Source organism: Arabidopsis lyrata (genome assembly GCF_000004255.2).
Source record: "Arabidopsis lyrata subsp. lyrata unplaced genomic scaffold ARALYscaffold_5, whole genome shotgun sequence".
Lineage (NCBI taxonomy): Eukaryota > Viridiplantae > Streptophyta > Magnoliopsida > Brassicales > Brassicaceae > Arabidopsis > Arabidopsis lyrata.
In genome coordinates this window covers 12,497,580-12,521,589 of record NW_003302551.1, presented here as the reverse complement: position 1 = coordinate 12,521,589, position 24,010 = coordinate 12,497,580, and the positions used below count along the sequence as shown (strand labels likewise).

The following is a 24,010-nucleotide window of genomic DNA, read 5'->3' as shown; positions in this document are numbered from 1 at the left end:
CAGAGCTACATACCTTCTCGAGGAGCTTCATCTAGTTTGTATTAAACTTGATCAGTGAACTTCCGCCCACACAACTGTGGTCCAGTGGTAGTTGAGGATTGGAGAAAGGTTGGAAGGAACTAACCTAGATTCGATGCACGCTGGAAACAAAAAACATATTTGTGTGGGAAGTCTGGGTTTGGGCCAAAGGCCCAAGCAGTTTACCTGGTAGTCCAGTAACAGACGATCTGGCTACCCCTTGACATTAGTCGGAAAGCATTCTAAACTCGGGACAGACAGTGTGATGGCCCTTTGGGGAGTAGTCCTGAAGCACTTCGGTGCGTTTCTACCGGGACTGACCGGATCAACCAATAGAGTTTATCAAAAAAACAAAATCAGTGAACCCGCTCAGATACCATATTATATATTTTGAGAGAGACGAGATATTAAATTTAAAGTACAGAAGCTTAATAAACAATATAGATAACAAAAATTTAACGAGGTATCAGTTGGTTCTTTTAAATTAACCACTAGTACTCGGCTACAAACAAGTTTATTAGATCACTTCAAGAAGACAAGTACAAGATAGACTAAAACTAAATTTTAATGTATCTACCCAAAAAACATGAACTAAGATTACAAGTAAAAGCAGTTTACTCCCCATCAATCATGGTTGTCTTCTTCTTGGAGAAATCATTGTTTGGTGGTCCTCACACGAATATCAATCTCTCTAAAACTTAGTAGCTACAAAACACTTGAATAATGAACTCTGTTTTTTTATTTCACCATTTTAACAGTGGAGCACCGAGCAAATGTATCTTGAGAAGAAGCGTCTTCTCCCTTTTATACAATGCCAACAACACCAACATCTCTTGTCATTAATTTGCAACGTCTCTTTCTTTTTTTCCACTAAGGAAATACATTAGAGCTGTACACAATGTTAGAGGATAAAATCACACAAGAAGGGAAAGTCAAATTTCCAATTTATCAACACTTTCCAAGAAACAACATGTCAAAGTTGCAGTTAATAAGAAGACATAAATTATATCACAATTCTAAATGAGATCTTTAGAATTTATGGATTTTACAGACGTAATACATGGCTTGTTTCTTTCTCACAATTCTAAATGAGATCTTTAGAAATTAAATGTCTGACTTTTTTTTGTTATACATGGCTTGTTTCTTTTAGTAACTGGCTTAATTAGAGATTTACAGCTGGCTTAATTGGGTTTCTATTATGGGACTATTTTTATGTTATATATATTACCAGATTGTTTCTGTTAGAAACAATTTGGCTTCTCCGACCAGCTTAACTATTTTAACGTAAAGCAAAAATCAATAATTAAAAATATATTTTAGTATCCTTTACTATTTCCTCCGTAGGTGGAAAGACAGAAATTTTGTATAGATCTTAATATCAATATGCCAATATGGAATGAAGTATGTTTGAGCAAAAAAAAAAGAAGAAGACATGGGTGCATGCATATGCTCGTCTGTTCGAAATATATGAAATGCATGTTGCAATACCTTTTAACTTCCCGTCTGATCGCTGGAAACTAGAAAGGTCAAAAGGAATTTTTCTGTTGTTCGATTTCAACTAGCTTCTAAGATATTAATCAACAGCTAATCGATACATACAACACATGCACACACACACAAATTAGGTACAAATATATTATATATAGATGTTTTTCGTAGGGAGCATTAGTTGAAAATTTGGCTCCCATCATGGCTGCCCCTGCGCTTTATCTTCTCTTCTTCCTTTCCATCATAACCCTCTCGCTAGCAAGTAAGTGCTTATGTTTTTATTTTCTGAGAAAAAATTAGTTACAAAGTTTATGTTAAAGAAATTTCTATCGTCTTACACACGTAATATAAGTTCCTCTTTCTCAACCTAATATGGTTAGCTTAGTATCAGGAAGAGTCTTGGATTATACCGTAATCGAACACATTGGTTTTGTTTGGTATTTTTTTTTTATGTGATGGTTAAGAAAATGTCAACAGTAATGTTTGTATTACAAGATTTATAACTGCCATGTGTTTTTTACGATCTACACCATCATGAAATTCTGTTTAATCATTATATGCAATCGGTTAGCGTAAAACATTTTAGTGAGCCGCCGCAAGAATTCACAATGCCTAACTAAATGTATAAACCGATTCAATAAGAATTGGTTTATAGCCTCAATCAATATAAATATTACTTGATGTTATTTGAGCATAGAGCATTATTTGGCCACTAAGTTGGACAAGCAGTAATAATACCAATTTACAACAACAAAAACAAAAACAACTTTTGTAAATCCTTTTTCGTTATCCCTAGCTATACTCATTCATGCATTCATGATAAATATCAGGCGTAAACATAGACTGTGGAACATCCGCATCTGGAATAGACAACAACAACATAAGATGGGTCGGAGACACAGACCTCATCACAACCGGAAAGTCCTCTACTGTTCTTAACAACGAATTAGAGAAATCCCTTTCCACACTCCGATACTTTCCATCTGGCAAATCCAACTGCTACTCCAAGATTCCCCTCACAAAAGGTGGCAAAGTTCTAATAAGAACGGTATTTTATTACGGGAATTACGACCGGAAGTCCTCATTTCCAACTTTCGATGTGTTGTTTGACGGGAAACACCTAGGCACCGCATCGATATTGTCGTCGTTTGATCCTTACCTTTTGGAGGTGATATTTTCTCCGGCCAGCAGCGAGACTAGCGTTTGTTTTTTACGTACGTCTTCTTCGAACCCTTTTGTATCCTCCATTGAAATTGTAGAATTGGATTCAGGCATGTACAACGAGCTTGGTCCTGGTGAAGGTTTGTTTTACCAACAACGAATTGCGTATGGTGCTACCATAGGTCTAAGGTACATATATATATACACACATAAACGTCTTCCAATAATCACTTACTTTATAATATAAATTAAAACTTGTTTTATGAGAGTTCAATAATACGTGACAAAACTATAAAATTTCATACCGGAATTTAACACAGTGGTCGGGTGGGGTCATGTGGAGAACTATTCAAGATATGAGAATGTAAGAAAATAGATTAGAATTTTAAAGATCCAAAAATCTGGACTTTAGTTTACAGGACATATTCGATCGTGGTATACACTATCTTTTGGACATATGTTCTCATTGTTACGTGAATTGGTCCAGAAGTTTATATAAATATTAGCGGTATTTGTAAGTTATTAGTTAAGCCATGATTGTTTTATACGTAAAAGGGAACTTAATTTACGATTCCGTTTAATCATATATAATTTGTAAATTTATAATTGAAATGTAAATCAAAACGAAAACCTAAAAATGTATGCTTTTAGACTGGTTGAATTTTGAGTAGACATTTCTTTTTGTTTTGGTTAGATCGGATCTTCACGGTAGGTTCTGGTTTCCATCGGGGTCACATGCTTTGTACAGAGAAAGGAGGTCTAGGGCCACATTGATAGACACATCGGGTGCTTCCAACCAGCCGCCTGAGATCGTCCTTCGAAAATCTTGGTCTGGTGATGGCTTAGTGCTAGGGGACCCCACTCTTCCTTCTGGAGGAGTGCCAGTTTACTTGGCAATGTATTTCTCTGAGCCTATTGACACATTGAGCTCAAGATCATTCAACATATTTTTAGATGGTAAGCAAGTGAATGAAAGTCCAATTGAGCCCGTGTTTGGAGAAACAATACAAGTGGTCGTGAAAAATGTAGTAGCCAACTCCACCACCGAATTAGAGTTTCGCTCAACCGCTAGTTCGTTTTACCCACCCCTGATTAATGCCGTGGAGCTTTATGTGATAAGTACGGGTACAAGCGTAGGTGGAGGAGGAGGAGGTTTGTGTTTTTGACATGTTTGTTTTGTGGTTAGTCTGTGTCTCGAAAGAAATAATCTGGATTACCAAAGAAGGACGAACTTAATACTTATTAGTATAATTGGATCATATGGTTACGTAGTTATTTTGATAAATACTTTTAACTGGATCATATTCATAACATGAAATGCTATGGATATGATACTATATAAAACATGTATATATATTCATGTTATCCAAGTAAAAATAATTTACATTTGATATCGGATCAGGTGGGTTCATAGAAGAAAAGAATAGTAAATTGCCAATTATACTTGGTGTGGTAGCTGCGGTGGCGCTTCTTCTTATCGCATTCGTGGTCATCATTATTATCTTAGCAAATCGTCACAAAGCGAGGATGAAAGCCTTGGCGATGCCTACATCCACAGGTATACATTGAATATCATACGTATATTATATATCTTTCAATTTTAGGTCTTGACTAATCTCTATGTACTCTAGAGATATGACTATATTTAAATGGTTTAATATAGTGGCTAATATGGAGACCGGATCGTCGCCTCAATCCGAAGAACAGATGGGTCACAACTTGAACCAGCCTGCAAATGAAGCGGGCCAGGAGAGATCGACGACCTGATTGGAGTGAAAACAGTCTCCTACGTAACGCAAGGACATTAAATATCAATGACGACCTAAGATGTGAAACAAAGTGCTTTATCATTGACTCGAGTTTTTTTCTTTTCTTTTTGTTTTCCAATATTTTTTTATTCTTGTATATAGTCTCGTATCTTGAATTATCGATTCCGGTTGAGAGATTGATACTATTTATTTTTCTTGGTTAATCAATACAAGAGTTTTATATGTATATCAAAAAGAAAGTAAACAAAATATTACTATCATTGTTGATTGTTGTTTACGGGTATGTTATCTCGAATTATGTGTAGAAAGATTGATAAAATAAAAAATTATTTTTAATACTGGAACAATTCGATTTTGAAAGCAAGAATATGGGAGTAATTCACCTATAATGCAAAAACTGAGGTATTTCATATGGTAAATCTTGTCAAGGGTAATCTCAACCAATAGGCCGTCAACTTCTCTTTTTTGGAGACGTCCAAAATAAGGAATTTAAGAAAAAGAAAAAAAAAAGAAAGAAGGAATTTAAAAAATGCAATTGCGATGCTGCGTTCAATCTCGAAACAAGTTACTAGAAAAAATAGTGGCTGGATGATCGTTAAGGATTACGAAAAAAATTCAAAGCACTGGAGATCATCTTGTTTAGGATCATTGATTACTTTTCTTGAAGTGGAAGCAAAGGCTCTTTAATTTTATAACCCATTCAACTCTTTGGTATGAGTTTTGCAAAGAGATCGTTAATAGTTTATAGATATCCTAAATGGAAAACCATAATACATTGGAGTGGAAGTCATCATCAACGAACACTTTTGGGGTTCACGAATTCATGATTGTAGATTTTAGCAAAAAATTTAAATTTATATCAAAATTAAGAAAATAATCAACTAGCAAAAAAATTAACAAAAATAATTTGTAAGACCTTAAACAATATATATATATATATATATATATATATATATATATATTGTGAAATCCTAATTTTAGAGAAGACGATGTTGATGTTACATCACAAAATTAACATCTCAAAGTAATAAAAAGTGATAGTAAAGAGTGATCTAAAGTCACCGAAGACACTATTATAAATAAAAATGAAATTACATTGTTCAGTATTAGATGTGTAAGTGTTGTGAAATAACAAAACACTATAATATTTTCATGTATACTTTTAATTACAGTTAGATATTAGACTATGCAATTAATTTTCTTTTTCAAAAAAGTATATACATTTTTGACAATAACATGCATAGTGAGAGTTTATATGCAGGTAATACTAACACATCGACAACACAATCATAAACTTCTAGACTACTAATTATAATGAAAAAATAAAGTGAACATTAAAAGTTTGAAAATAATAATAATTAAAACTCACTAATATATTATTGAACCTACACAACGCGTGTGTCATTTTGAGAGTCATGCCACGGAATTTTGATTCCATAGGCGACAAAATATAGTTCAATATTTAAATAAAACATTATACATATTAAAATATATATTTTACTGTTTAGAGTTTAATAATAAATTTTCAAAATTTTAAGCAAAACTTGTAAAATAACTTTTGAACAAAATAGTTACCAAAATAATAGAAATTAGGTTGATTATAACGTGTAGTCTAGTAATTTATGTTATTATTGTTGTTGTGTACCGTTCAAACAGTATGATGTATGATGTTAACAAAACAGAACATAGTTTTGGTAGTTACTAAAAATTTAATAAAAATAATGGTAATATTTAAAATGTGGTATCTAATATAGAAAAATAATTAATAAAGTTGGCTAAAGATGATTATCAAAAATGAAGGTGGTAAAGAAGTGAGAAAAAAAAAGAATTAATGAGATAGAAAAAAAAACATAAGTGAGAAAAGAAGACTTTGAGATATTTCCTTAAATACGTGTGAAAATTCAAGATTCCTTGTATATATTGTACGTTATACTACTTTCCTTTATTATTTGTATTAATCTCCCTAAATTTATAGCTTCAATAGTATTTATATGACAAACACAATTAGCAAATGTATTGCCTTTTTGATTGTTTATAAAATTTAGCAACGTAGGCGATTTTTTTTTTCTTAGTAGGCACGACTCTGATTATTTTCTAGTGATGAAAAAATTATTTAGATAGGGTTTTCTCTCTTTGTTGGTTTATTTTAAGATACACAATTAATTTTTATTTATTTAATAAACCATTTGAGGTCTAGTTTATAAGGTCCATGGGCCCTTGTTTTTCTCCAAAACCTAGGTTATGAGGAGAGGAACCCATGAACACTTATATACCAACACTTTCCTTCTCTATCTTAGCGATGTGGGACCTTATCAATACCCCATCCATTGAACATCGACGTCACGGTGCTAGTGGCTTCGGGCCATACAAGCGTCCTTCACATCAGCCCATACCCGCGTCCTAACCCATACCCGCGTCTTAGCCCATACCAGCCATACCGGGTCCGCACTGTTGATGTGGTTCAATTCCATGCTCACCGCACCAATGATAGAGTTCAGGTCTAGCTTACAAGGTACATTGGCCCTTGTATCTTCCCGAAACCTAGGTTGTGAGGAGAGGAACCCATGAACACTTGTATACCAACACTCTCCTCCTTTATCTTACCGATGTGAGACCTTATTGGTATCTAAACAAGTACTATCTAACAATCCCATAGAGATATTATCATTTTCATATAACCAAAGCATGTAATTCAGATAGTCTACGATTATAAATGTTTTCCTTATCATAGCTGTGAAACCCACATATATTATCATGTTGTTTATCTAACAAGGACTAATGCTTAGTTAGGTCTAATATCCATCAAAGTTAGAACTAGCAACAAAAGTTTACCTCAAACGATAATCTGATGGAAATCAGAAAGAAGGTGTTAGTATCGAGCTGATGTACCCGCCAGCTCCTTTGTTGACTCCATATGACTCTTGTGCTTCCCAGAATATTTTTTCCGGTTGCATCTATGCCATAACCAGCGATAAGAGTCATGTGTGCGCTCAACTCTCTTGTATTTATTCGCGGATCATAAATATTCTCTCCCAAAATTGAGTCATACTTATTAGTGACGATTAGGTGTGTAGCTACCTAGGATTCCAAGAGAGACTTCATAAGCACAATTTCAACGTCTAGATCCTCGTAATGGTATCATACGACTGTAGCTACCTTGTACTTTCGAGCCTGATTATTTACCACTTTTGCTTCCTCTGTCAAATGATAGGTCAACGGGTTCTCACTTTCTAATATTGTTCTTACATCCACCAAAAGATGTTCCAACGCCTCAAGTTCGTCAAGACCACCAATATTATCTAAGTTTTTTGTGGGCATGATGCAGTTAATAGTTTCTTGGATGGACAAGTGAAATCTAGCTAGTAAAATTCTAATTCATATATTAGCCTTGAAGACAGCTTCTAGTTGTCTTGTTGGAGCAATGGACCAACAACAATCCCATATTTGATCCAAGATACTTCGGAGCAGATGCAGATTATGATCTCGATTTGACCAAACTCACGGTCCATTAAACCTGAATGAGATATTTATTTATTACTAAATATTCACTTAAAAATTAAGAGATTACTAAAAATGCACGAATTTTAGTTTAAGATTGACATTCTTAGGTCACACTTTTTATGAAATTATTAAAAAATCTTGATTTTTAACACAAATAATAATCAATAATCATATTAATCATTAGTTGTAAATCAAAATATACAAAAAATAATATGTAAGTCGGTTAAAAAAAGTGATATATAATTTTATAGCATATCTCAAGTGAAACTACAATTTTGTGATATACATTTTTTTTAAAACACATTTGAGATTTCATCACGTAAATCTAATGCTTTTAACACAAAAAATCTGCATAAACAACATATTGTAAGTACACTAATAAGTTCATTTTTTAGAAGACGATGTTGAGGTTACATCACAAAATTAACATCACAAAGTAATAAAAAGTAATACGTGAAAAGTGATCTGAAGTCACCGAAGATACTATTATAAATGAAAATGAAATCACAAAACTATAATATTTTTTCATGTAAACTTTTCAATTGCAGTTAGATATTAGACATTTAGACTACACATTTAATTTCCTTTGCAAAAAAGTAAACACATTTTTAACAATAACATACATAATGAGAGTTTATACGTAGGTAGTACTGACACATTCGACAACACTATCATAAACTTCTAGGCTTTAAATTAAGTATCTGAAGATGTGTGAAAGTATTTTTAATGGTCATATAATCTTTGATTAAGTTATATAAGTATTATGCTTTTACGTATAAGTATTATCTTAGGGTTTAACTTATGATAGTTAAGATATTTGTACAAAAATTGAACTACATATGAGACTAAGATCATTCAATATAGGAAACATGTATTATTATAGTTTAGTAACAAAAGACAAGTGTTTGTTTCAGTAGACAAATGATTAATTGCATGTCGTATTAAGGTCCGTTAGCGAAGTCCATGTAAAATAAAATGGTATGACGCTCACCAACATATATAATTAATTGCATGTTGTCTCAACCATTAACATAACCATATAATATTTGATTAAATTATATAAGTATTATATATTTGTGACATTAGAGACATTCATTATGGTTATAGTGCATTGTTTTTTTATGACATATAACTTTTTTTATCGTTAGTTAAATGTTCAAAAATATTTCATTTATGCATAAATCTTGATACATAATTTTTTGTTACATTTAATTATATTACTCCTTAGGTTTCCATATATAAGATGTCTTCAATTAAGAAAATTATTTTTCTTCACTAAGATAACATTTAATATTTAGTTTGCAATCAATATTCTTATATGTCTCAAGCAGGTTTATAAGATTTCTGATTTTTTTTTTTTTTTTATATATTTGTTATGTGCTTGCAAACATGTTATGATTAAATACTATATGATACCTCTCTATGTTATAAACTTAGGCCATGGTCTATGACGATTTGAGATAATATGCAAGTGATTATCATCTTTGTTGTGTGTGGGTGTAAATATTTCAGCTTTTTTTTTTGTACATGCAGACATTTTTCCATGATTCATATCATAGTTTGTCCAATGATATGATGTTAGAGATCCTTCTACGAGTCCTTAAAAGCAGTGTAGCTCGCCTATCCTGAAAGTTCTATCAGATTTTTCGCTCTCGCCTAAAAGAAGTCCCTAATACCATGTAAAATGCTTCATATGTAGGCGTTCACATGCATGCGCTTGGAAAAAGCTGCAGTTTTGATAATGTTTGTAGACACTAATAAGTCATGCTCTCCTCATTTGTAATATTTGTTTAGTCGAAGTCAAATTAACTCTATGGTTAACCTATTCCACCCCACTCACATTTCCAGGCTTCAACCTCTCACCCGCGGCACCTTCTCCTTTGCTCCCATGGTATTCTTCGTCAATGGTTCGAATTATGATCCAGCTAGTCTATGAATTTACAACTCTTTTTCTAGTGAGTTCTGCAACGGCCCTCATATGTTTTTTTGACTCACGTATAAGTCATCAGGGTTGGTAGGTAACACTTTTTACATCATTGGTATTGGAAGATACGGTTCACAAGAACTTCAAGCAGTGTCTTTCAACATCACGGCCAACCTTTGGAGAGATTCACCATTGGTCCAACAACCAACCATCCAAGAATGACGTTCTACTGAAAATGCTTGTATCAATACGCACATTTACTCATTAAGCTCAAACATAGAGAGACTAGGTCACTACTCAACGTGAAATGGAATGTATGGGTATTTTGATTTGGTTGGTGAAAAATCAGGGTTACATGGATCGATAACTGTTTGTTTACTATGAAAGTGGTGGTTGGATGTGGTTTAACTTGGTGTTGAATACATGGACTCTTGGTTCTGGCCTTAACTTCAGCCCAGCTCAATCAGTCGCAAAATCTGAGTTTAACATCTCAATGCTTCTCCCAATCTGAGTTGACCCCATAACATTTATGAATGTTTAGTTGTAACGTGAATGTAATAATAATTACTTAATCTTTTTATTTAATACTAGATAAAAGCCCGCGCTACGCGGCGGGATATTTTCTTATAAATAAATTTGTTTCAATATAAGTATGATTGGAAGAAATTTAAAAAGCTCTTAAGATTTGATATTTTGCATTTGCTCATATTTAGTAGTTGTTGATATAAACACACTAAAAAATTGTTTATTTGTTGATATAAATTCCCACATAATAGTTCAAATTCATATTATTTTATAAGTGACAAACTAAACTTGTTTTTCTTATAAAAATCATATGAAGTTCAATCTAAATATTGTTTTTAAAAGATCTCAATAATAACTTCGATCTTTCTTCTTTTTTTTTTTCTTTTTTAATTTCACTCATCAATTGAAATTCTAATGCTAGATTTCATACTAATGGTTTCATCTTTATAGGATTTAAAAAATATGAATTTTGTTTTAGTTATAGTTATTTTTTCTATATTTTACTCCATTTAAGTATGAGTGCTAGGTTTCATTCTAACTAAATTAAATTTTCTTGACACATAAAATTTCATATTTTTAATCTTAAGGACCAAATTATTTTAACAAAGTGCTTTTTGTTTTCAAAAAACCCTTAAACCTCAAATTTTAAATAAAATAAACATTATATCGATCTTTATATAATTATCTATTGGATCACAAAAACTAAATATAATGATACATATATTAAAGAATTACAAAATTTATTCGAGATAAGAAAGAGGTAAGAAAAATATAGTTGATAAATGTATTACAATAATTTATTTGATTAAATATTGCATAATTAAAAAAATTACATGAATATGTTAGAAAATAATCAAACATCTAAAGTAGATAATGGAAATGGATCTTTCCAACTTCATTACCTTGTTGTGCCATGATTAAAATTGATATATTTAACTCTCTATCACCAATAAACTTGAAAGTTTTGTTATAACCATCAAAACTTTTATTTTACATATGTGAATTTAAATTGAAAATATGAAAATTAAAGAAGAAATAAGTATAACCTAGTATGGCTTTAGAAGTATACAAAAAATGAATACAATTTAAGATATATATATATATATATATATATATATATATATATATATATATATATAATACTTTCTAAAATAAATATAGAATCAAATTCTTGATTTTTAACCCATATAACAACATAAAAATAGACACATAAATATAATAGAAGAAGATGAGAGAATGATTACTTATAAGATGTTAATCTAAAATGCACAATGAAGATGCATCTTTAAAAAACTAATGTTAATCTAAAATACACAATGAAGATGAATCTTTAGAATTAAGTTTTTACAATAATATTTAAATTGACTTTTCTAATCCATACAACAATAACCACAACAAAAAAAAAACACAAAACCCTTTTTTTTTGAAAAAGGCAAGATAAACACAATATACTATATTTTTTTAAAAAAAAAAATTGAAAATAGATCTCCTTAATATAACTAAAAATAAGAATGATGAACTACAAATATTTTTTATTTGGAAAGTGAAACATTTTAAAAACTACATAATATTAAGAAAAAAGATTATTTAGTTTTTTTTAGGTAAAATATTTTAAATGTTCTTGAAAAATTATATTTTAATATATCATTTATTATTATATTTAAATAAAAATCATTAAAAATATATGACTACGCCTAAACAAAAATTTTGGCTCCGCCTCTGTAAGTCTATATGTCCAAATCCTCAGAAACCACGTTTTTTTGTTGTACGTTTCCAGGATACCATTAAAACGAATTGATACGTGAAGCAAGCATGACATGCACAATCCTCAAAGCCAATGATATTGCAGGCATATCCTTCGTCCAAATCAAAACGATATCAGCTCAAAACCTAAATAGCTATATATCGTCTCAAATCTCGAAGTATATATATGTCACATCTCCAGCTCCAGTTTGCGATGATCTTTACGTAATACGAGCATATGATGAGCCCTTGAAAACCCCGAAAAAACCTCTTCGAACACTCCTTCATCTTCATTTTATTAACAATTAATTTAAATTATCTTATTAATAAAGTATGGTTTTCAAAGTTAATAACTCACGAGATCGTGACAAGTGTCAAATTTTTCGATCAGAGATTTTGACATGTGTCAAATTAATTTTCCCTTTTAAAAAGAAAAAAAGGTAAAAAGATAATTATAAAAAATTATAAATTTAAACAGTTTTAAAATGTAAAAAGCTAATTATAAGGAAATTGTACATATATTTTCATAAGAGTTTTTGCCATCTAGCAAACAAAATTTTTGTTTTCAAAAGATAATTATAACAAAACTATTAACTCACGAGATCGTGACACGTGTCAAATTTTTTGATCTGAGATTTTGACATGTGTCAAATAAATTTTCCCTTTTAAAAAGAAAAAAAAGGTAAAAAGATAATTATAAAAAATTATAAATTTAAACAGTTTTAAAATGTAAAAAGCTAATTATAAGGAAATTGTACATATATTTTCATAAGAGTTTTTGCCATCTAGCAAACAAAATTTTTGTTTTCAAAAGATAATTATAACAAAACTATAAATTTAAATTGTTTTAAAAATATAATAAATTATAATAAGAAAAATTTATTTATAAATAAGGAAATTATGTGTATATTTTCCATAAAAAAAATTGAAATTATGATAAATGTTTTATTTATAAGTTACTAATTGTACAAGAAAAAGATTTAAAAATAAAAAAAAATTAAGAAAATTATACAATCAATTATTAATCCTATAAGAAAAAAGATTGTAAATAGTCACCTTTAAATAAACAAATAATTGTCTCATATTTTCTCATCAAGCAAACTAATTTCTTAACGATGTTATATCATATCAATTATAAAAAAAAAATTGTGAATCACAATGTTTTTCTAAAAATAGCATGTGATATTTAGATCTAATGAATATATGGCAATTGAGGCAAATTAATAATGATGAACGGCGATAGACATAGAGTAGAGTTATTGTTGGAGAGGCTTGGTCCAATGTCGGAGGAGATAAAGAAGGTAAAGTAATAAGAGAAGTTGGGAAACAAGGATAAGAGACGGTAGCGGTGGTGTTGGTGTTGATGATGGTGGTTCAAGCTTGGTGGTGGTAGCGGCGGTAAATATTAATGAAGGTGGTGAGTCGGAATTTGCGAGATTCAATATTGTTGGTGGTGGTGACAGTGATAGTAGTGAGATTTAGTTGTGGTGGTGGGTCAGAGTAATGAGACTCGGTGGTGATGCCCGACAAATGTGAGAAATGTAGATAGGGAAAAAAAAATAAAGATATGGTGGTGAAGAAATAGGCCAACATTTATATTAGATGATTTAATAATTAGTACAACATAACTACAAATAGTGTTTTATATTGCGCATTATGCTAATAAATCTATATTTAAAAATAATTATGCTGCATTTTCTAAAAATTATATGTTTATAGAATTTTAATTAAGCTTACAAAAATAAAATAAAAATGTTAAGAATGATAATCTCGACCGGCAACCCGTGCAACGCACGGGTCCATATCTAGTATAATATATACATATGTTGAATGGATTTTAAAAATAAGGATACAAATATATAATATTACATTAGTACAAAAATTTACTCAACAACAAAATTAGATGAAATGAGTATGTAGTTTTCAATTTATAGTAGAAACAAATAGCCCAATATTTTCGAAGTAATTAAATCCAATGACAAAAGTGTGAGAGAAATTAAGAAAATAGCAATTCAAACTCCACATAGGTTTCTTATAAGTGTATATAACAATAGTTTGGACAGTTTTTTTTTCTTTTTAACATAATTTGTTTCTTTAAAATTTGTTATTTTAATCTATGCATGTTATTTTCGTTGTAACAAATCATTCTTTGATATATATATATGCTTGCATAAAAGTAAGGGACAATATGTGATATGCGTAGTTATGAATGATTTTAAAGTAAGGGTATATTTAATTTTAAGATGATGCATAAACTAGACTTCTTCCATAACTTTCAAAGATTAAGTAACCGGATGGAAACCGAACTAGACTTGTGGAGAAACTACAAAAAGAAAATGATGTCAAACATGTTTCTTGTTCGGCTCTTTTCAGGAACGTTTTTTTTTTTTTTTGAAACTCCACGTAGAAGAGACGGAAGAACTAGATGCAATACTTATCCTAAACGCGAGTGAAAAATCCTATATCTAGCTAGCTCTAAACGGAATCATCTCAAAATCACTCTAGCTCGAATTGCATCAGATTCTTCCACACTCTCGGATCACGTTCACAAGAACCTTATTTCAAAACACATTAAGGTATAATTAGTTATCCTATATATATTAAAAGAGTATGCTGATATGGTAAGTCCACATCAGAGAAGCAAAGGCCAACGGTAGCTTAGAGAGAGCACTTCGACTTACACCTCCACATTATCATATAGTTGACAAAAATAACATGATTATTATTATCCATTTTAAAATATCAATCATATTGCATCTCCTTTTATTTTATACTATTTTTTTCTTTCAAATTTGGATAAATATTTAAGGTAGGAATAACTCTACATAAGTGCATGGTAGCACTTAACGTGGCTTCAACCAATAGAAATTAAATGTACTGATTTGAGAAAATAGAGATGGCTTAACTTTATTCTTAGGAAACAAAATTATTCTTTGTTTTGCTGATGATTTATTAATCTTCTTAGAAGGATCTGAGCAATCTTTGAATGGTGTTATGTCAGTTCTCTCAGAATTTGAGAAAATGTCTGGGTTGGGTATGAATATTGAAAAGACCTCCATGTTTTGTTCTGGTATAAGTGAGGGTTGCTTAACTCGGCTACAATTCCTTTTTAATCTGAAGCATGTCTCGCTTCCAGTCAGGTACTTGGGTCTCCCTTTATGCTAAAAAAAGCTTTCGGTCAAAGACTGTGATCCACTACTGTCTCAAATAAGGAAGAAACTAAACTCGTGGACTCACAAGTTTCTGAGTTTGGCGGGACGGTTAACACTTATTTCTACAGTTATCTCGTGCTTTCTTCCTTCCAAAGCAGGTTATTAGGAGGATTAATGGCCTCTGCAGCTCTTTTTTGTGGCGTGGCAAGATTGATACATCCACGGGGGCAAAAGTGTCATGGTATGACATATGTTTCCCTAAAATGGAGGGTGGACTTGGATTAAGGAACATTGGCAGTTGGAATGAGACTTGTGCCTTGAAACTTTTTTGGTTGCTGTTTTTTAGAGACGGTTCTTTGTGGGTGGCCTGGATAAGAAGTAAGTATCTTTTTACTTCTCCTTTGTGGACTCTCAATGGAAAAAATGCTTCTTACTCACGGATATTTAGAAAACTTCTTCAGCTTCGTCCCAAAGTTCTTAAGTTTTTCAGCATCAAAATTGGCAATAGTGATTCTACCTTCTTTTGGTGGGATCCATGGACTCCTTTTGGATCTCTTTACCATTTTCTGGGTTCTGATGGTCCTACTCATCTAGGGATCTCTCTGTTTTCAACTGTGGCTGAACTTAGAATTGAGGATGGATGGTCTCTCCCTAATGCCAGATCAGAGAAACAAGTTCTTCTACACTCTTTCATCTCTACCATTTCCATTTCTTCATCAAATGACACTCTAGTTTGGGCTGTTGATGGTATTCCTTACAAGCACTTCTCTTCCAAAGCGGTATGGAATGCGGTTAGGATTTCAAAGCCAGTAAATTATTGGGCTCCTCTTGTATGGCACAAAGCTGCCATCCCACGACATGTTATAACCTCTTGGTTGTTTATCCTCAATCGTAACCCTACTCTTGATCGTTTATCTTCTTGGGGCTATGATGTTGAGTTAGATTGTCTCCTTTGTGGGTTAGCCCATGAATCGAGAAATCATCTGTTTTTTAACTGTGTTTTCTCTGTTGAGGTTTGGCGATTGATCACACAAAGACTTCACATCTCATCTTCTCCGCTCTTATGGGATCAGATCCTCCTTTGGCTGCCAACGACTTTAGTCTCCAGGAACAAAATACTTGCTCTCCTTCAAGGATGGCAAGGTGCAATATATGAATATGGCGAGAGAGAAATCGACGCTTTCATGATGGTATCACCTTATCTCCAGCCATAGTTACACGGGTCATTCTTTCTTCCATAGAAAATAAGTGTAATGCAATGCTTCAGCTAGGTTTAAAGCGTGGGCTTTCAATTCTTCAATGCTGGACTACCTAAGGGTGCACCTTAGCTTAGGTTCTGTTTTTCAAGTTTCATGTGTTTAGATCCTTGGTCTTTCTAGTACTGGTTACTAGTTCTTTTCTTTTTCTTGTTGTAATGATTCTATATTTGGTTCTTTGTATACTTTTAGTGTTTATATAAGAAAATCCTTTAACAGAAAAAAAAAAAAAAAACAAAAACCAAAAAACAAAATTAAAACTGAATTCCTTACATGCATTGGTATGACTTGGTTATCATATTTGTAGAAAGCTAGTTGGTTAGAAAATTTTGAGTTAGGTAAATGAATTTATAGGCAACAGTATGAAAGCCCATTAACAAAGCCCATATAGAAGACATAAACAACAGGGTGTTCACCCGCCGACCAGATGAATTGCACGTAGTTGATAGGACATGTACGGGAACATGATCGTTCAATCTGACTTTGGTTGGATTAGGATTGTTCTTTCTTTTTCTTTTTTCTTCTTTTTTCTTCTTTTTTTTTTGTCCAAAGGGTTAGATTTGTTCCAAGCAGTTGCATTTGGCTCTAGAACTCAAATGATATAGTTGATGATTCTTAATCGTAGAAGTTAATATTTCGACAAAAGGTTTGAAAGGAAAATTACAGAAAATTAATTGTGTTCGGAGAAGCAAGATATATAAACAAACAATCTTGGAAACAAGTATATCTATTTTAGAATGGTCTTTATCATATTGCTTTCAGACTTTTTTTTGGTGTGGGTTAAAACTTTTTTCAACCTTTCTATTGTCATATATAATTCGTATTTTTATTTTTATTTTTTCGTTATCTTTATCTCGTATTTTTTCTTTTATTTCGTGTTTAGTGAGTAGAAACCAAACAAAAAAAAATCATCATTGCCGGTCTAGTTTTGGAGTTTCTTTGTATGATGATTTGATTGGTTTTAGTGGTTTGTTTTTGCTTTTACTACTACTACCATTTCACAATAACTGTGGAGTAATATATAGATTAAGATTTTTTTAATGTTTTCTTTTTAGAGTTTTTGTTTTTAAAATATCATCAGTAATTTATTTTCGAACAATACCATAATTTTCTGTGTAAAAAATATTTGTTTAACCAAAAAACATTACAAATCAAATTAAAAAATAATATATTTGGGTTTTCTATTTCTAATATAGATATATTTACACCATTTAAAAGAGATTTTGATTTATTTTAATATTGAATTTGTGGTATTATTAGAAGATAAAAAAACTAGTGATTATATCTTTCCAACAAAACTTTTAATAGTGTGGTATTTTCGTGAATTATCCTTTAAAATATATGGTTAAATATATCCTATCTTTTTTAAATATTACCATTTTTTTGTCTTTTTATCTTTCTTCCTAAGATAAGACATATATAAGAAGAGGTATTCAACAATTGAATTTAGAAAATTGAATGAAATAACAATAATAAGAAAAAATTTAAAAAAAATGAATTCTATCCAATCAAAACATAAATGGTGGGAATTGTTTTTTCACGTTTTTTGTTTAGATATTCTATTAAATTCTCACGTTCAATAACCCCTTAGAGCATGATTATTAGTAGTATCTTAAAAATAAATCTTAGGAATATTTAAGTAATATATTTGTAAAAGTGATAGGTAAGAGATAGTATTTTTGAGTTAAGATTTTTGTGTGATTAATGGTAGGTTCTTAACATGTGATTCTTAGAAAAACAAATATTAATATAAAAATAAAATTTATAATTATAGAAAATTTAATAATAGTTGTAAATTAAAAAAATTAAAACATACATGAGATACAATTTATCAACATCTTTTTTTTGAACCTGTTACAGAAGAAAAAAATTCTGCTCTAAGGACATACAGAAAAAAAAAATTTAAAACATACAGAAGAAAAAAATTCGCCTTTTGATTGTTTTTTGAACCTGTTACACAGTGACACGTATCAACATCTTAAGCTAACAAAAACATCCTAACTAAGATACAAATCTTAGATTAATTTTGTTGGTATAATTATTTTTAATCAATTTTAATCCTAAGATATCTCTAAGATATCACCGTTAATGCTGCTCTTAGTTTAGCAGCAAATATAAGTGTTCATTATAATAAACACGTGATTAGTTCCATGTCATATTAAAGCACATTAAAAAAGCCAATGTTAAAATAAAACGGCATGGCGTTCACTACCCTAATTGATGAACTGCATGTCATCTCAACGATAAACATCGAAACTTCTTGAAGTTACCTGAGAATCTAGTAGGATACTCTTAAAAGACAAAACGTTCCAAAGAAAAGAAAAGAAGAAACCTGAAATTTCTAGAAAGTTGCAGAACTTTTTGTCCGCTCTCCCATTTTTTCTCCCTATAAATATGCCAAGGCACATAATTGTTTGCATCAAAAAAAGAGTGAAAGAGTTCATAGCAAAGCAAAACAAAACAGAGCAAGCGCCAAGAGTAAGTGAAACGATGTCTCTAATTCCGAGCTTTTTTGGAAGCCGAAGAACAAATGTGTTCGACCCATTTTCACTAGACGTATGGGATCCATTCGAAGGATTCTTGACTCCGTCAGGGTTGGCAAACGCACCGGCTAAGGACGTGGCAGCGTTCACAAACGCTAAAGTGGATTGGAGGCAGTCCCGGCTCAATATATTTGAGAGCCTTAGGGCAAAAAAATTTTTTTTTGCCCTAAGGCTCTCAAAAATTTTTTTTTTGCTTATTATTATATACAAAGAGAAAATTTACTTAATTTTTAAAAATTTTGCGGAGTTTTTATAGTAAAATTTGTTATTTTAAAAATTTTGGGCCTTTTTATACATTTTTTTATAAATAATTAGGTCTCTTAAAATATAATTTTTATATTAATAATATTTTTAAAAAATATTTGGGCCTTTTTATATGTAAAATTTTTTTATAAAAAAAAAGCCCCGGGCCGTCGCACTTCTGCCCTACCCATCTGAGCCGGGGCTGATTGGAGGGAGACACCTGAGGCGCACGTGTTCAAGGCGGACTTGCCGGGGTTGAAGAAAGAAGAGGTGAAGGTGGAGGTTGAAGATGGGAACATACTTCAGATAAGCGGAGAGAGGAGCAGTGAGAACGAAGAGAAGAGCGACAAGTGGCACCGTGTGGAGAGATCAAGTGGGAAGTTCATTAGGAGGTTTAGGTTGCCGGAGAATGCGAAGGTGGAGGAAGTGAAGGCGAGTATGGAGAATGGTGTGTTGTCCGTTACGGTGCCGAAAGTGCCGGAGAGTAAGCCTGAGGTCAAGTCCATTGATATCTCCGGTTAGAGGGAATTTGAAGTTTTGAAAGTTGAAGACAAAAATGTGTGATATGTGAAATAAATATGGTGATATGCTGATATATGACAAAAATGTGTGATTATCCTTTCTCTTTTTCGTTTATCTTGTTTTGTAGTAATGAATATGGTGATATCAATAAGTAAATTTTAATGAGAGAGTGTTTTGAAATATAGTTGCCGCAATTGGTTATTCAGATCGAACAATGCAAATAAAATAGGTTGGGATAATAGGGGTGTAGCTAAATTCTGCAAACATGAGTCGATTTCTCCAAAATAAATAAAACAATTCTCCAAAATTTACCTTAAAACAAAAAAAACAAAAAAATCTGCAAAGATTAGTCGCTTTTTCCTAGTCCTTAAGTTTTAGGGTAGTGACCTCGATCGGTCTTATCATAATTTAAACGAAAATTTAGGATTCTCATAATTGTTAATAAAGGTTAATCTAGTTGGATGACTCAAATTCTAGGACGATATTTCTAGGTAATTTAGGCCTTGTGATCTTAAAAATGTCTAGAATTTCTATAATATAATCAAGGGGTTAAGTTGCTTTGCTCCTTAAGTCTACTTAGATCACTAGGCCTCAAGTTATTTTTTTATTTTTTTTCTTTGGTAATATAAGATTTCAAATTGTGTATAACTAATGTCAAAAGTTAAGATTGGCATTGGACATAAATTTCCTAACTTGTTAGCATGACTGGGAAATATCAATATCAAAATGCATGTTGTAAATATATTTATATATGTTTTTTATGTTGTAGATATTTTGTAGTTGCCCGTTCTTCAAGAACCAATTGTTTCCTCGCTGGAAAATAAAAATAGGTCAAAACTCTAAAGGAATGTTCTCATTTTTTATTTTGTTTACTAGATTTCATTTTCAACTTGGTTTTAAAATACTAATAGACAGCTCAACTAGATAACATATATGCTTACCAAAAAAAAAAAAACTAGATAACATATATAACATCTATATACACATATGAGGTACATATATTCGGGTTTCTATATAAATTTTGTATAAAACATTAGTTGAAAAATTAGCTCCCGCCATGGCTGCTGCTTTGCCTTTTCTTCTATTCTTTCTTTCCGTCATAACCCTCTCTCTAGCCAGTAAGTATTTTTGATTCGCACGTAATTCAATTTCTTTCTTTGTTTATCCTATTAGGTAAGCTTAGTAGCATGAAGAGTCTTGGATTTTGCAGAACATCTTCGTCCGTATCGATCTACATAATTAATAGATTAATTCTTTTTATTGTTTCGTTCATGATCATCATAATCAAATATTAATCATCATGCATAATCAAATGCAGGCGTAAACATAGACTGTGGAACGTCATTGCCCGGTGTAGACAACAACAACCTAAAATGGGTCGGAGACAAAGACTTCATCACATCCGGAGAGTCGGCCACCGTTTCGTCCACCACCGTAGAGAAATCCCTCACCACACTTCGGTACTTTCCCACCGGTGACTCCAATTGCTACTCCAACATTCCAGTTACAAAAGGTGGAAAAGTTCTTGTGAGAACGATGTTTTACTACGGGAATTACGACGGGAAGTCCTCAACCCCATCCTTCAACGTAGTGTTTGAAGGGAAACACCGAGGCACCGTATCGATATCATCGGCGTTCGAACCTTATCTTTTGGAGCTGATATTTTCTCCGGCCAGCGGAGAGACCAGCGTTTGTTTTGTACGTACGTCTTCATCATCAAACCCTTTTGTATCTTCCATTGAAGTTTCCGACTTGGACGATGGCATGTATAACGAGCTTGGTCCTGGTGAAGGTTTATTTTACCAACAACGACGTGCGTATGGCACAACAGAAATTATAAGGTAACATCTATATCCATTTACGTGTATACGTAACAAAAACATAGATCTAATATGTTTTATATTTATATTTATGTTCACCATTAACTTCAAGCGTTTTTTAATCAGAAGAAACAAATTAAACGTAACGGGAAAAAAATTCCATTCCATTACCGTTTTTACAATTTGCAAAAATATTGATAAAAATGAAAGCTTTGAAATGATTTTTACGTAAGCACAAACATAAATGCCATATTTGAACGACAAATCGGACCATAATCTGATTTAACTATAGATATGTAAACCGACCCGGAATCTGATTAAAATACATGATTTAAACCTATAGCTACAAGTTGATATAATATTTTCGTTTTGTTGGTTAGATCGGATCTTCAAGGTAGGTTCTGGCTTCCGTTGGAGATAAACATATTGTTGACAGGAGTACCATCCACGGCTGCATCAATCGATATCTCTGGTGCATCAAACAAGCCACCTGAGTCCGTCCTCCGTAACTCTTGGACCGGGGAAGGCTTATCATTAGTTGACCCTACTCTTCCTTCGGAAGGAGTTCCAGTTTATTTGGCTATGTATTTCTCAGAGCCTCTTGAGTTGAGTGTACGATCGTTCAACATATTATATGGCGGTAAGCAAGTTGGTAAAGGACCAATTGTGCCCGTGTATGGAAAAGCCACGCAAGTGGTCGTGAGAGATGTGGTGGCTAGCTCAAGCTCCGAGCTGGTGTTCCAGTCCACCCCTAGTGCGCTGTTACCGCCCATTATAAATGCGTTGGAGATTTATGTGATAAGTACGGGTACAAGTGGAAGCGGAGGCGGAAACAAAAGCGGATCAGGATCCGGTGGAGGTGCTGGAAGCGGAGGAGGAGGGTCTAAGAGTGGCGGATCTGGAGGTTTGTTATTTTGGAGATGCATTTTCAGTGATTAGTCTAGGTTTTGGTGTAAAATCTCGAATTACCAATATGAACAAAGTTATTAGCATGTTTGGATCATATAGTCACTTAATCTTATAGAAATAAACTTAATTTTTGTGTGTTTAGGCTCTGGTGGAACTAACAATGGAGGAACTGGAGGGAGCAATGATGTGAGCTCAGGTTTGTATTTGGACTTCTCTATCCATTCAACTTGTGATCTTGATAGGTTTATTAGTTTGATGAAAGCTCCTAGTTCCATTACATGTAATGAAAATAACAAATCAAATATTTAAAACGTTTATTATCCCTTATATGCAAGTAAAAAAACAACATTTGATATTGGGTCAGGTGGGTCAGCCAGTGAAGGAAAGAATAGTAAACTGCCAACTATACTCGGTTCTGTATCCGCAGTAATGTTTGCTCTTATCGCATATGTGTTCATTGCTGTTATCTTAGCGAATCGTCGCAAAGCAAGGCTACAAGCCCTGGCTATACCTACGTCAGGTATACATTCATTCTCTTTATGTATTTGGTGTAGTTTTTGTATACATATTGAGTGACTAAATTATATCCATATTTTTTCTACATTAAGATATATGTATTTTCGGTCTTGACTAATATCTATGTACTCTAGAGATGTGACTAGTTAAATGTTTTGATGATAGTGGCTCATATGGCTACTGGATCATCCCCTCTATTCGGACAACAAATGGGCAACGACTCAAACCAGTCTACATATGAGTCAGACATGGGAGATATCAACGACTTGATTGGAGTAAATCAGTCGTATGTAACGCAATGACATTAAACATCATGTGAAATAAATAGTTTACTCTTTTTTTTTTTTTTTTTTTTTTTTTTTTTTTTTAAATAGTTTACTTTATATTGTCATGATATCATTACTTCTTTTGTTTTTCGTCTTTATAAGATTTTGATTCTTCTGATCGTGAATGGTCATGTATCCGCAGTTGTATAATTTCGTATCGCTATTTGTTTATTATGGTTGAAAGATTAATGAGAGTGCTTTATATATAAAGAACGAAGTAACATGAAATATTTCTATCATTTTGGACTGTTCTTTACTTTTCTGTTTTACTGCATTATGTGTACAAGGATTAGTGAAAAGAAAATAGTTTTTCATTTATTTATTTATTACTGACAGTTCAATGGATAGTGTTGGACCGGTACTTTTATCGTATATATATGCATTTCAATATAGATTCATATTAAAAATATTAATTCTGCTAAAATATAGTTTGGGACAACTTTGAGAAATAATCTAGAATTATATAAAACTAAGTTAAAATTTAGATCTAAATTCTAACTCTTAAACACAAAGCCTACAAAAAAAAAACTCTTAAACACAAAGCCTACAAAAAAAAAACTCTTAAACACAAAAATTTTAAATTTAAAATAAAAA

The 24,010-nt window shown here is 31.9% G+C and overlaps 4 protein-coding genes across 5 annotated transcripts; all 4 read left to right on the top strand.

The window, feature by feature from the left end:
- Window positions 1-1,707: 1,707 nt before the first annotated feature.
- LOC9313538 (uncharacterized protein At1g24485) lies at window positions 1,708-4,434 on the top strand. Its single transcript, XM_002877424.1, has 5 exons — window positions 1,708-1,768; window positions 2,337-2,856; window positions 3,362-3,819; window positions 4,070-4,225; window positions 4,331-4,434. Exons 1-5 carry the CDS (start codon window positions 1,708-1,710, stop codon window positions 4,432-4,434), a joined length of 1,299 nt encoding a protein of 432 aa, XP_002877470.1.
- Window positions 4,435-15,222: 10,788 nt separating this feature from the next.
- LOC9313537 lies at window positions 15,223-16,495 on the top strand. Its single transcript, XM_021026180.1, has one exon. It carries the CDS (start codon window positions 15,545-15,547, stop codon window positions 16,493-16,495), a length of 951 nt encoding a protein of 316 aa, XP_020881839.1. The 5' UTR covers window positions 15,223-15,544.
- Window positions 16,496-18,943: 2,448 nt separating this feature from the next.
- LOC110228581 (17.4 kDa class I heat shock protein-like) lies at window positions 18,944-20,029 on the top strand. Of its 2 annotated transcripts, XM_021026280.1 has the most exons (3): window positions 18,944-19,191; window positions 19,536-19,879; window positions 19,929-20,029. In XM_021026280.1, the coding sequence occupies exons 1-2, from the start codon at window positions 19,028-19,030 to the stop codon at window positions 19,843-19,845; spliced, it is 474 nt and encodes a 157-aa protein (XP_020881939.1). In that variant the 5' UTR covers window positions 18,944-19,027; the 3' UTR covers window positions 19,846-19,879; window positions 19,929-20,029. The 2 variants fall into 2 exon arrangements, with proteins under 2 accessions (XP_020881939.1, XP_020881938.1); XM_021026279.1 differs by having other exon boundaries at window positions 19,536-20,027.
- Window positions 20,030-21,156: 1,127 nt separating this feature from the next.
- LOC110228524 (uncharacterized protein At1g24485-like) lies at window positions 21,157-23,407 on the top strand (the record flags this gene model as incomplete). The annotated part of the gene is made up of 5 exons (XM_021026179.1): window positions 21,157-21,686; window positions 22,046-22,569; window positions 22,717-22,770; window positions 22,939-23,094; window positions 23,256-23,407. Coding segments are annotated over 5 exons (1,401 nt in total), but the record flags the coding sequence as incomplete, so codon positions are not given.
- Between the last annotated feature and the right edge of the window lie 603 nt (window positions 23,408-24,010).

Bases quoted from the DNA above. Each gene is read 5' to 3' on its own strand.
- LOC9313538 (XM_002877424.1), top strand. From the start codon at position 1,708: ATGGCTGCCCCTGCGCTTTATCTTCTCTTCTTCCTTTCCATCATAACC. The intron at 1,769-2,336 runs GTAAGTGCTTAT...GATAAATATCAG, and splicing joins CATAACCCTCTCGCTAGCAA to GCGTAAACATAGACTGTGGA. The intron at 2,857-3,361 runs GTACATATATAT...TGTTTTGGTTAG, and splicing joins GGTGCTACCATAGGTCTAAG to ATCGGATCTTCACGGTAGGT.
- LOC9313537 (XM_021026180.1), top strand. From the start codon at position 15,545: ATGGAGGGTGGACTTGGATTAAGGAACATTGGCAGTTGGAATGAGACT.
- LOC110228581 (XM_021026280.1), top strand. From the start codon at position 19,028: ATGTCTCTAATTCCGAGCTTTTTTGGAAGCCGAAGAACAAATGTGTTC. The intron at 19,192-19,535 runs GCAGTCCCGGCT...GGCTGATTGGAG, and splicing joins AACGCTAAAGTGGATTGGAG to GGAGACACCTGAGGCGCACG.